We start from the raw sequence: 12,425 nt of genomic DNA, 5'->3' as shown, positions 1-12,425 counted from the left end.
CACACCACATGACCCCTGGCCTTTGATGCAGTCACTTCTCTCACCCGCCACCCCCAACTTTAAGCATTTCTCTCTGCAAAACAGGGTGATAGATCCTGGGACGCCCCTCCACCCCCCAGCACGTCTTCCAGCATTCATGCCACTCTATTTTGTGGCTGGGGCTGAGCATGGTATTCCCGGCAGCAGAGAAGAGCTGTAACTTAGTCAATTCTCTGAGTGGCTTTGTGTAGTAATTGAGTTAACTCCATCTAATACAAGTGAACCTGTCAGACTCATTGGGCAGTCTCTGCCTCTAAAGCAGTGACATTCCCAATGTGAATGTTTTAAATCACATGCCTGGAACTTGGAACTAAATTTCCAAGAAAAATCATTCTGTCTGTGCTGAGGTTTCCAGGAGAGTCTGTAAAGAGCATAATGTGGCAGAACTGTCAGGCTCAGGAGCCACCTGTGCTTGAACTGTAGGTACAGGGCTGGGGCAGGGTGAAGGACAGAATGTAGGACCCAAAGAAGGAGAAAATCTTTCTCTTCTAGTGGGGGATGCAGAGGACTGGTCTCTTCTTGCCTTTGCATTCTTCACCTTTCCCTCCCTCCTTGGCCCTCTTCCCATAGTGCCAGTGTTTTCACGCTACCCCTTCCCCACCCCAGGACCTTTTCCTCCAGGAGTGTCCCACAATCCCCAGTTATCTGCCCTTTATGTTCCCCAGTCCAAATGGACCCCAGCACAACCAGCAGCCACACTTTTGGCCATTGGTTGATCTCCAGAAGTTAAGGAAGAAGCTCCTTAAACCAGTTTATACTAACATGGAAATGACTGAAAGCCCCCTGCCCTTCCTACAGAAAACCAATCAACCCAAAGAAATCTCTTCAGCTAGTGGGATTTCAGTGGGATTCCAGTAAGGTGACCACAGCGGGTGGACCCTGGGGAAAGGCTCTGCAGAGAGGCTCTGGCCTCGGGCCTGTACCTCCCAGGTCACTTCATCCGCATCTTCCCATTCTCTTCTGACCCTAGAGACCCTTTCAAGGAACTCAAAGGGAGGACCTAGCAACATCGAGGGTACAAGGAGGGAAGGGGCAGCAGAAGGGCAGTGTTTTCTTCATACGTGTCCTTAGTCTACTGGCAGGATTGTAGGGACTGGGAACAGTGCAGTTTAGGGGGAGGCAGAGTGGGCCAGCTCAACCCGGCTGTTAACACAGACATGGAGGATCAGGGAGGGAACTTGGCAAGTGGGAACCCACCAACCATGAGATGATAGAGACCTAGGTTTGAATTCTGGTGCATTATTTACTATATTGGGTTTTGGGCCACTTACTCATTGGCTCGGTTTATTATCTGTAAAATAGAGATAATTTATCCCAGAGCCAAAGTATGATACTCCTACCTTGGGATGTCATAGGGTTCCAGATCCTCCCAACTCACTGGCTTGTCTGCACTCGTACCCCAGGTCATTGATAAGAACTCAGGTGGCTGGTGGTATGTGCAGATCGGTGAGAAGGAGGGCTGGGCCCCCGCATCATACATCGATAAGCGCAAGAAGCCCAACCTGAGCCGCCGCACAAGCACGCTGACCCGGCCCAAGGTGCCCCCGCCAGCACCCCCCAGCAAGCCCAAGGAGGCCGAGGAGGGCCCTACGGGGGCCAGTGAGAGCCAGGACTCCCCGCGGAAGCTCAAGTATGAGGAGCCTGAGTATGACATCCCAGCATTCGGCTTTGACTCAGAGCCTGAGCTGAGCGAGGAGCCCGTGGAGGACAGAGCCTCAGGGGAGAGGCGGCCTGCCCAGCCCCACCGGCCCTCGCCGGCCTCTTCTCTGCAGCGGGCCCGCTTCAAGGTGGGTGAGTCTTCAGAGGATGTGGCCCTGGAAGAGGAGACCATCTATGAGAATGAGGGCTTCCGGCCATATGCAGAGGACACCCTGTCAGCCAGAGGCTCCTCTGGGGACAGCGACTCCCCAGGCAGCTCCTCGCTGTCCCTGACCAGGAAAAACTCCCCCAAATCAGGCTCCCCCAAGTCATCATCACTCCTAAAGCTCAAGGCAGAGAAGAATGCCCAGGCAGAACTGGGGAAGAACCACTCCTCAGCCTCCTTTTCCTCATCCATCACCATCAACACCACTTGCTGCTCCTCCTCTTCCTCCTCCTCCTCTTCCTTGTCCAAAACCAGTGGCGACCTGAAGCCCCGCTCTGCTTCGGACGCAGGCATCCGCGGCACTCCCAAGGTCAGGGCAAAGAAGGATGCTGATGCGAACGCTGGGCTGACCTCCTGTGCCCGGGCCAAGCCATCGGTCCGGCCCAAGCCATTCCTGAACCGAGCAGAGTCGCAGAGCCAAGAGAAGATGGACATCAGCACTTTACGGCGCCAGCTGAGACCCACAGGCCAGCTCCGTGGAGGGCTCAAGGGCTCCAAGAGTGAGGATTCGGAGCTGCCCCCGCAGACGGCCTCCGAGGCTCCCAGTGAGGGATCTAGGAGAAGCTCATCCGACCTCATCACCCTCCCAGCCACCACTCCCCCATGTCCCACCAAGAAGGAATGGGAAGGGCCAGCCACCTCGTACATGACATGCAGCGCCTACCAGAAGGTCCAGGACTCGGAGATCAGCTTCCCCGCGGGCGTGGAGGTGCAGGTGCTGGAGAAGCAGGAGAGCGGATGGTGGTATGTGAGGTTTGGGGAGCTGGAGGGCTGGGCCCCTTCCCACTATTTGGTGCTGGATGAGAACGAGCAACCTGACCCCTCTGGCAAAGAGCTGGACACAGTGCCCGCCAAGGGCAGGCAGAACGAAGGCAAGTCAGACAGCCTGGAGAAGATCGAGAGGCGCGTCCAAGCACTGAACACCGTCAACCAGAGCAAGAAGGCCACGCCCCCCATCCCCTCCAAACCTCCCGGGGGCTTCGGCAAGACCTCAGGCACTCCAGCGGTGAAGATGAGGAACGGAGTGCGGCAGGTGGCGGTCAGGCCCCAGTCGGTGTTTGTGTCCCCGCCACCCAAGGACAACAACCTGTCCTGCGCCCTGCGGAGGAATGAGTCACTCACGGCCACTGATGGCCTCCGAGGCGTCCGACGGAACTCCTCCTTTAGCACTGCTCGCTCTGCTGCCGCCGAGGCCAAGGGCCGCCTGGCCGAACGGGCTGCCAGCCAGGGTTCAGACTCACCCCTACTGCCCGCCCAGCGCAACAGCATCCCCGTGTCCCCTGTGCGCCCCAAGCCCATTGAGAAGTCTCAGTTCATCCACAATAACCTCAAAGATGTGTACGTCTCTATCGCAGACTACGAGGGGGATGAGGAGACAGCAGGCTTCCAGGAGGGGGTGTCCATGGAGGTTCTGGAGAGGAACCCTAATGGCTGGTGGTACTGCCAGATCCTGGATGGTGTGAAGCCCTTCAAAGGCTGGGTGCCTTCCAACTACCTTGAGAAAAAGAACTAGCAGAGGGCCTGGGCTCTTCCAGCCTCAGTGTGCCTCTCTGGCCGCCCACTGGATGAGCGGTGAGACAAACAAAAGGGAAAGGAAAAAACGGGGGTGGGGGGTGGGGGGGTGGACAACATTCAACACTGCAGAATGGGTGACCTCAAAGATGCCCCCTGTCCAAGCCATCCCACAGCTGGAAGGTAGGGGATGGGGGTGCCCACACTGAGTGAGGAAGGGAATGGACCAGGGAGTCCCAGGCCTGGGACCCAGAGCCAAGAAAGCTGAGATATCCTGTGCACCATAGGGACTTCACCAATGGATTACATGCCATCTGGGACAGGCCATGTGGGAGACCCCAGTTGTGCCTTTGCTACAGATCTGGAAAAGACAAGGTCATGGGGGCCTCCAGTGTCCTGCCCCTGCTTGGCCCAGTTTTGATTGCTGGCATCTTGCCACCCCAGGTATCCCTGGTATTGTCCTAAGCTGTATTTGTGAATTGTGCTGGTTTCCTGGGCATTGCCACTGCCTACCACAGGTGGGTACATTAGAAGCCACCACTGGCTTTCGGGCTTGGGGGTGTCTTCTGACCTCAAGCCTGCTTCTGGGCCAGGCCATTGTCACTGTTAGTTGAAAAAAAGCAGTTCCCAGGTGCCAGCAAAGACCATCTTTCATAACTGTCACTGTCTTGGCCTTGAGAAGAGAGCCCGCTCTCCGTGGGGCACCCCATGGAGGACACAGCACCAGAGTTTACAGAGAGGGTGGGCGAAGCCACCGGTCTCTTCCTAATCTGCACAGACTATTTTGGGTATTTCTGGGCGGGCAGTTCCTTTGCATGTTTCGGGAGAGGTTTGTTGATTTGGGGCTTATATGTCAGGCCTTTGGTTTGCGTCTTATTTTAGGGGTTGTTTGGGGGCCTGGGTGGTCGGCCTCACATGGGAAGGGGATGGGTAGTGGATGGGGTTTCTGTTGTATCTTGTGGGTGGGTGATTTTGCTTTTGTTTTTGTTTCACATTCTTCCCCCTCCACAAGCCAAAGTCGTTTCATTTGGTTTCCACTGTGTGGACTGTGCTGGAGCTTGGCGCCTGCCAGAAAAATTTGGGGCTAGGCAAGCCCCAGGTTGCAGACATGGTGAAGCAGAGAAACTGTTCTTCTGGTTCCTGCACAACCTCAGAGGGGCAAAAACCCTCCCCAGGAAGGAGGAGGGTGTTCAGGAGCCAGACTTTTGGAGAGAAGGCAGCTCCCAGCCTGCTGGGTGACCGCCATTCTGCGTGTGTTCCCCAGCTGGGCAGGGCTGGAAGCCTTACGTATGAAGCATGGAGAAGCAGCCATTGTCCCCACTATGGGCAGAGGGGGAACCCGGCTGGCCCCTTGGGTCAGACTGGAGCCAACACCGCCAGCCACCCCCTCTGGCCTGCTGGCAATGCCACAGGTGCCCAAGAAGATGGAGGATCCCTGTGCCAGGAGCCAACCTGGTCTTCCCGAGGGGCAGTGCCCCAGTGAAGACAGAAGCGAGAGAATAAAGTTCCCTGTAGGTCCTCTGTCACCTTTGGGTTGTGTTTTTCAATTGTTGACATTTCAGAGGGGACCCTCCAGAAGGGTCCCTCCAGCCGGCTTCCCCCAAGGACTCCCCCTTCGCTGGGAGTGGATTTCCACACGTGCCTTTGATTTCGGACAGATTGGGCCTCACAGCCACCGATTCAGCTGCCAGGGTCCCTGGACTGGGGGTTGGTGTTTTCTATAGAGGAGGAAAGGCCCTCCCTCACCCTGCTCCCCACCCAGGCAGGGCAGCATGGGACCCAGTGTCTCAGTGCCTTCAAAACCCACCCCCACCCCTACCCCACCACACCCCATCCCAGAGGCCTTGCCTGGGCAACCCTAAGCCCCTGTCCCTCGCCATACACTGATGCCTGGCAGCTAGAGCAAATGGCTCGTGTTCTTTGTCGAAGGCCTGTGGTGAGATTGTTTTGTTTCCTTTTGTTTTGTGAGTTTGTTTAAAATTGAAATTAGTTATTTTCTTCTGCTGGACAGTATTAAATAGAGCAGGATGTTGAGTTAATCTGCTAGATTGCAGTACTAATGGTAGTGGTTTAGTGTCTTCATGTTAATATTATTTGTACTTATTTGAACAATAATGATAAAGAAGTGGTTCATTATTTTTTAATTAATGCACTTTAAATAAGGTAGAATGGAAAAAACCCAGAGAGCAAAGTGCATTACTTAAAGATGCAGTATATACTTTTCTCATTTTTAAACAGCACATATTTATTAAGAGAAAAAAAGTAATTTATGACTATTTAAAATAAAATTTAAAAGTAGAGTGACTGTCAGGTAAAGAACCTTCAATGTAGCTATCTTCCAGGGGGAGGGCCCTGCAGCCTCGCTCCTCAGATGTCTGCACTGAGCCAGTTCAGTCACTAGTGCACCAGCCAGGCCAGGAGGGAGTGCAGAGCATGTCTGCCAAGCACAGAGCATCTCAGTTGGACTGGACCATAGTGCTCCCGAGAGCCTGCCTTTCCTGCCCTTCCCCACCACCTGCACTGCCCCCCACATTCTCCCAGCACCCCCAAGGACCCCCTCTCCTTGACCCCCAGTGCTGTAAGTAATAGAGTCATTAAAATGCAGGACTGAAAGAGACCTCAGAGGTCTCTATCCCATCCCTTCCTGTTACTGCGGCCCAAGGACAGGAAACAACTTTTCCAAAATCCCACAGCTAGTTAATGACAGATCTCCCCACTACATTAATCCCGTGCTCCTCCTCACTGCCATTATAGTTTATTGTGTGGTCATGTTTACATTGTGACATCCAGCCCCAAGGATGGCTGGGAGTTGCTCAGGCATCCAGGAAAAGTGGGGAATGCTGCCATCTGGTGACAGCATGTAGATTTGGGCAGTGAACAGGGATTGCCATGCCCCAGTCTTCGCACCTCGCCCCCTCACCCCCTAACTCACAGCACAAACCCTGCAAACCCAAAGAGAATATTAATACTTGAAGCAAGAAGGGTGCATGCCAGTCCTTCTCCGACATGGCCAGGGGGTACCAGGCCTTGTGCGCCTGGCCTCCTAGCCCTAGCCAGGGCAAGAGGGCCTTTCCCTTGAGCTACTGAGCTGCTTTGTGATGCTGAAGGATACTGCCGGCAGCAGGCAGAGGAGGGAGGGGGCCTAGGGCTCTGACCCATCTGGAGGAAAACCAGATCGGACTAAAAAAGGAAAAAGAAAAACAAAATCTCCGCAGTGTCCAAACCTAGTTTCCCATGAGTTGCGACTGAAAATGTGAAATGACACTGTATTGCTGTATACTGCAACTTTAACCATAATGAGCCCTTCTGAGGTCATTATTGAGGTTCATATAATGCCCGAAGATGCAGCATTTGGTGCTTTGTTTTCCTTTCCGTTTCAAGACCTTTTTCTTTTATTGCAAGGGGAAAAAATGTCATCTCCCCCCACCTCATCCCTCTTTGTGACAGCAGACCTGGCTGTGTTGCCCCTCTCCTCCTCACTATTCTCACCAGGCCATGGGACTTTGGGGGCAGTGAGAGAGAGCTGGAAAGGGGCAACCCTGAGCAGCAGGTGTGCCCCATGCCCTGTGGGTTTCCCCTATGTCCAGTGACTGTAGACGGGCTGTCTTGCCAGGCCTCAGCCCCATCTACCCTAAGCCTGGCCCCAAAGGTTTCTCTTTCTTCCTCCTTGATTTTCCATCTTGACGAAGGCATTATATAGAATCATTTTAATCACTTTCAGATGTTAGAGCAGCGTATTTTACAGGCATTTATATCCATTGCTTTCCTCAGCAAGGCATGTTACTACTTTTATCATCTAAGGAAAAAAGACAAGGGAATTCCAGTCAGGCATTATTTTCCTATTACTAGTGTTTGCAGAATAGGTGTAGGACTATTTAAGTTTAGACCTTGGTTTGGTAGTTTTTGTTTTTAATAAGGGGAAAAAGATAAAATAACCCCTATTTTTCCTGTTATTGTATTTAACTAATATATTATTTCTTTAAGGTTACTCACTTCCCCTACCCCTCCAAATACCTTGCATTCTCAATCAAAAATGGAAACAATCTGAGAGACAGGAAAAGTGCAATATTACCAAGATGGATGCCAGGGCTCATTGGGGACAATGGAGGGAACACCAGTGGCGCTCAGAGAGCAAGAGGCAGGGAGCGGGGTGCTGAAGGAATCCTAGCTGTGGAACAGGTGGGTGGGTTGGTGGAGTTTGATCTTGTAGCGTTCTCCTCTCCCCCTTCTTTGGGAAGATGATAGGGGTCCCTGCCAGATCCACCCAGAAGAAAGGGATTCAGGCATGGGACCCTTGACCTCTAGGCCCCAGTCCCTGGAGCAGAGGCAGGCCCTCGGGAGCTGTTCCTTGTTTTGATTTCTGTTGTGGTGCAGCCAGCTGCTGAGAGAGACCTGGCCTAAAAATGACTCCCAGCAGCCCTCTCTCACCCCAGTGTCCTGATGTTTGGGCTGTGATCCTTCTGGTGTATGTTTGAATCTTTCTAAAACTGGGTGCCCTCAGTTCAGTTTCTAGGCAGGAAGACTAGAAGTCACCAGATCTTTTTGGGGGATGTGAGAACCTTGAGCCGTGCACACCCTGGTGAGACACCAATTCCCACAAGCCTGCAGCAGGGCCTGGGGCTGAGCCTGGGCTGCCCATTCATCTCAGCGACTTCAGCCTGAGAAGTGAGCCCTGCCTGGGCTCCACACCCAGAGAGTCCGTACAAATTCTGCTCCGGGAAGAGTCGGGGGGTCTATTCAAGTTTCTCTGCAGACAAAACTTCCCACAACAGGTACCAATCTGGCCTCCTTCCTCAGCACCGGTAGAGAAAGCAACAGAATGGGAAGTTTCCTCTGGGTTGGAGCCTCAGAGCTCTGCCCCTCAAGGTGACAGGGACGTCCCTGTGGCTTGTTCCCTCCACCTCCAGTACTGTATGCTTGCTACTTCAACCCCCTATTTGGTGAATTTCTGCACAGACACAGATCTCTGTGCCTGGAATGGGACTGTGCCCTGTGCGGGTCTCTCCCTTGGCGTATATCCATCTAGATATTTAGTCTTTGAGAATCTCAATGCAGAGCTCTCTGGGAAGAGAACTGTCCACATTGCTAAATAATTAAGATTCCCTCACTTTTTTGAGGGCCATGTGTTGAGTGAGTGTGTGTGTGTGTGTGTCTGTGTGTCTGTGTGTCTGTGTATGCAAGTGTTGGTAACTTCCCACTTGAACTAAATAACATGGGGTTAGAGAAAAAAAAATACCAGGCAAGCTGTCTCCATTGAACAAGTCCTTGGCAATGGGCAGGTCCCAAGGGACTCACAGCTTCTGGCAGCAAGTGTGTCATTCACACACATCATTCTGGCTGGAGAGTGCAATGTGTCATTTTTTTTTTCTTTTTGTAATTATTTTATTAAGTATTTAGTTGGAAATTTCACACTGGCATTAACAGGTCTAGCATAAGTGGCCTAGGCAGTCATCCCAGGCTCCAAAATGAAGATGTGCAAAAGAGATGCCACTGGGAATAGAAACACTGAGTTGGTTCAGTTAGGTCACCCCCTGCAGACGTGTCATCGAGCAGGCTGACTCCCACCCCTCAGCCATGCCATGGGTATGAGAAGCCCCTTATAATAAAAGCTGCCAGCCCTTTCGTCCTTGTTTCAGAGGGTGGGTCAGGTGGTTGGGGTGAGAACTTGCTCACGGTGCACCCAACAAGACCTGCAGGTGCATATAAGTTTAGTCCCAACTGCAGGGCCAGACCAAACACTTCCTGGGAAGTGTGTGGAGGGCTGTGCTAGACCTTCCTGAGTTTCTGGCTAAATCATCAGCCCTGTTTGGTGCAGTCTCGTGTCTCTGTGGTTCCCAAGCTGCATGATCAGAGCCAGTGAGAAGACAGGACCAGTGACCCACAGCTTTGGGGAAAAACAGCCCCACTGTTAACTTCCCTCCTGCAAACCTGGGTCCCCAGGCCATAAGGTGGGCACACTGGTGCTTACAGACTGGGTGGAGGGCCCTACCTTCCAAGATCTTGATCCCAGCCTGCCTATAAGGTTGGGATTAGCATGCAATCCCCCTTCCCCAATCCTGTCTTTTTAAAATCTCAAGTTTGCACTTAACCTTGACAATCAGCACCCTCTCCTACTCCAGTCCTAGAACTCAGTGGCCTTAGAGAATGGGGTCCCCTGCACTGAAGGTCCCTGCCTTGCTCCCAGTTCCATCCTGGCCAATAGGCTGAGCCTCAAGAGGTGAAAGAGAAAAAAGGGAGGGAGGGAGGAAGAATTATTTAGAACAAAAGGATGGCTCGAGCACGTTAGAGGCAAGTGAGAGGCACGTTGGTGAGAAGAGCATGTGCATGTTTGCGGTAGCTAGGGCCTACTGTCCCTTCATTAGGGAAGGAGGCTTCCAGAAGCGGATGTCTTCTAGAAAGAAAAATTGTGTGAAGGCTGAAAAGGGGCTTGGAGTTTTGTCTTTGTTGATTAGAAAGAAGGAAGAAGTCAGCTCTGAGTGTTTCAGGAAGAAGAGAGCAGGTAGAAAGGGAATTTAGTGATTTAACACCCAAGGGTCCAGCCACAGCAGGTTGGAAAATCCTCCAAATTTGGCCACAGAAGCTGGCTAGGAAAAAACTGCCACTCATTGGGCCACACGCTGGGTCCCCATCAGTTCTCAATGAATGGTCATTGATTTACTTAGCAGAGAGAAGTCACCAGCCACAAACCAATCTTTGAGTTTGCAGGCCCTGATTCCAGAATATATGCATCCAGCTCCCGGGTTCTCAGCTGGTTTTGCCCACTTCCCTTTGACTGTCCAATCCAAAGCCAGTCTCTCAAGTTGTATGGCTCAAAGAGCAGTGACCACAATGGGTCATACAGTAGGGACCCACCTCCACAAATTAGAACCAGAGTTCAGACTCCATTGGGCACATCTGGGAGGAAGGCCACCTCCTTTGTCGTCCTGTTGGTACCAGTCATTCTCAAGTATCTCTGACACCTGTGGTGGTTCAGTTTGCTGAGCCTGCCACCTGGTATGAATTAGACTGGGTGTGATGAACATTCATCCATGGATATACCCTACCATTTTGCGTTGCCTTATAACCAAGGCACACTCCCCATAAGAGTTTACTGCAGAGAAAGAACAGCAAAACAGGCACCCTCCTTGAATTTACAACTCATTATCTGCAACAGGTTTTCTTTAAATCCAAGACACAGGATGGGAAATGGGTTTCCCCGCCAGGTACTCAGAGGTCTGCAGGAAGTGACTCCCGGGCAAGGCAGACTTCAGTAATCCCTGAAGCGTGAGCATGTGGACTGCATGGCTGAGTGGGGACTGGTGGATGTCTCTGGAGCTCCAGAACCTTGGAGAATTCCTCATGGAATTCCCCTCCCAGCTCTTAGTGGGCTCTGTGGGGTCAGGAGGAGCCCTTCCTCCAGGTTTTCCTTCTTTCCTCCTCAGCAGAGAAACTGAAGAAAGGACATTAAACTCAGTGCAGTCGATTTGAGTGCTGAAATATTTCCAGAATCAATGGTGGTGCTAAACTATCTCCATGTTTCTAGCATTTTTAATAGTGGAGTTGGTTTGTTTTTAATCTCATCACAAAAATGCAGTGCCCTTGGGGAAGGGACCAGCCCCTTGGCCTGCCACTTTCCAGGTGTCCTTTATCACTTTGACGGGACTCTTTGGTCTGCAGAAAATGCTCTGTCTTGGCATGCTTCTAGACTGTAAGATTTGGGTTTTGTTTTGTATTTTATGTTTACATGCATCTTATATTTCCCTGAAAACTAAATAAAGTTTTGGGCCTTTTTAACCGAACAGAATCACCTCTTAATTCTCCCTGTCACCAAAAACACCCATCCAGCTGAACAGCCAATGTCCCATTATCCCAAATTGCAAAGTGGACTTCAGGATCCCAGGGCCCTCTGAAAGAAAGGACACTGGAGGGTGGGGGCAGGTAGGTAAGCTCTCGCTTTTTTTTTTTTTTTTTAACAGGGTCTCACCCTGTCACCCAGGCTGGAGTGCAGTAGCACGATCATAGGTCACTGCAACCTCGACCTCCCTTACTCAAGCGATCCTCCCACAGCCTCCTGAGTAGTTGGGACTACAGGCGCACCACCATGCCCAGATGATTTTTCTATTATTTGTAGAGACAGGTTCTTGCTATGTTGCCAAGGCTGGTCTCAAGCTCCTGGGCTCAAGCAATCCTCCTGCCTCAGCCTCCCAAAGTCTGGGATTACAGACATGAGCCAGCTCTCACTCTTGGTGAGAGCCGTGGTCAAGCTCCTCCAGCCTCTTCCCCACTTTTGGGAGGCTTTCTGGGCAGTGGCCAAGGCTTTGAAAGATGCAGATCTTGGGGCCAAGGACCCACATCCAGCAGGCCTAGCTGGCTCCTTAGCATGGCCCCCCGACCCTCTCCTGCTTTTGCTGGACCCCAGTAAGCAGGACCAGGTAACCCTGATGCAAGGAACAGGCCATGGCTGTGCAAGGCCATGCAGAGGCTGGGTAGCCTGAGCATCCTCCCGGGAACAGGATGGGCAGGCAGGTATCCCACGTGCCTCTGAGGCCTGGTGCTGCCAAATGAGCTCAATTCCAACACTGTGCCTAGACCTTGGGGCCAGTCTGGCTGCCTCCTCCCCACCACCCCTCTCCCCTCAGCCTTCCCCACCACTCGGATCACTTAGCGCATCTAGAACACTTCTCTAAAGGACTCTATCCAGAGGCCTCCCTTTTCTCCTCAGTGGCACCACCCATTTGGTATAGGCCTCTGCACCCACCAGTGGGAACACAGCTGAGCTCCCTCCAGATGTGGGGGTCTGAGCCTGGGGAGAGGGGTGGAAGCCTTGTTCCTGGGGAGCTCAGAGCACAGCCCCTGATGACCTGAGTTGACCACTTGTCATCCTCCCATTAGCCCCTAGGTGGCACTGCGCACCCCCCCCTACAAGCGGCAGATTTGAGCCCTGCTCAGCCTTAAGGAGAAGCCCCATCTCAGGGCACCTTCCCCACCACACCCTGCTCCTCACAGATGCAGTAGCCTCTCCCAATTTGCA

General features: G+C 52.5%; 1 protein-coding gene across 10 annotated transcripts in view; it reads left to right on the top strand.

Annotated features, from left to right (window-relative positions):
* Positions 1-12,425, top strand: part of SH3PXD2A (SH3 and PX domains 2A) — a 266,664-nt gene that overhangs the window by 250,358 nt on the left and 3,881 nt on the right. For 8 of the 10 annotated variants that reach the window (XM_016919277.4, XM_016919275.4, XM_016919276.4 and 5 more), the window contains one exon: positions 1,443-11,188. In XM_016919277.4, coding sequence (XP_016774766.3) covers positions 1,443-3,416 — 1,974 coding nt within the window. In that variant the 3' untranslated portion in view covers positions 3,417-11,188. Of the gene's footprint in view, positions 1-1,442; positions 11,189-12,425 lie in introns of those variants that run through there. The other 2 variants (XM_063782078.1, XM_063782079.1) reach the window with 2 other exon arrangements.

This window comes from Pan troglodytes, chromosome 8 (assembly GCF_028858775.2).
Source record: "Pan troglodytes isolate AG18354 chromosome 8, NHGRI_mPanTro3-v2.0_pri, whole genome shotgun sequence".
NCBI classification, from domain to species: Eukaryota; Metazoa; Chordata; class Mammalia; order Primates; family Hominidae; genus Pan; species Pan troglodytes.
This window is presented reverse-complemented; position numbering and strand designations above follow the sequence as displayed.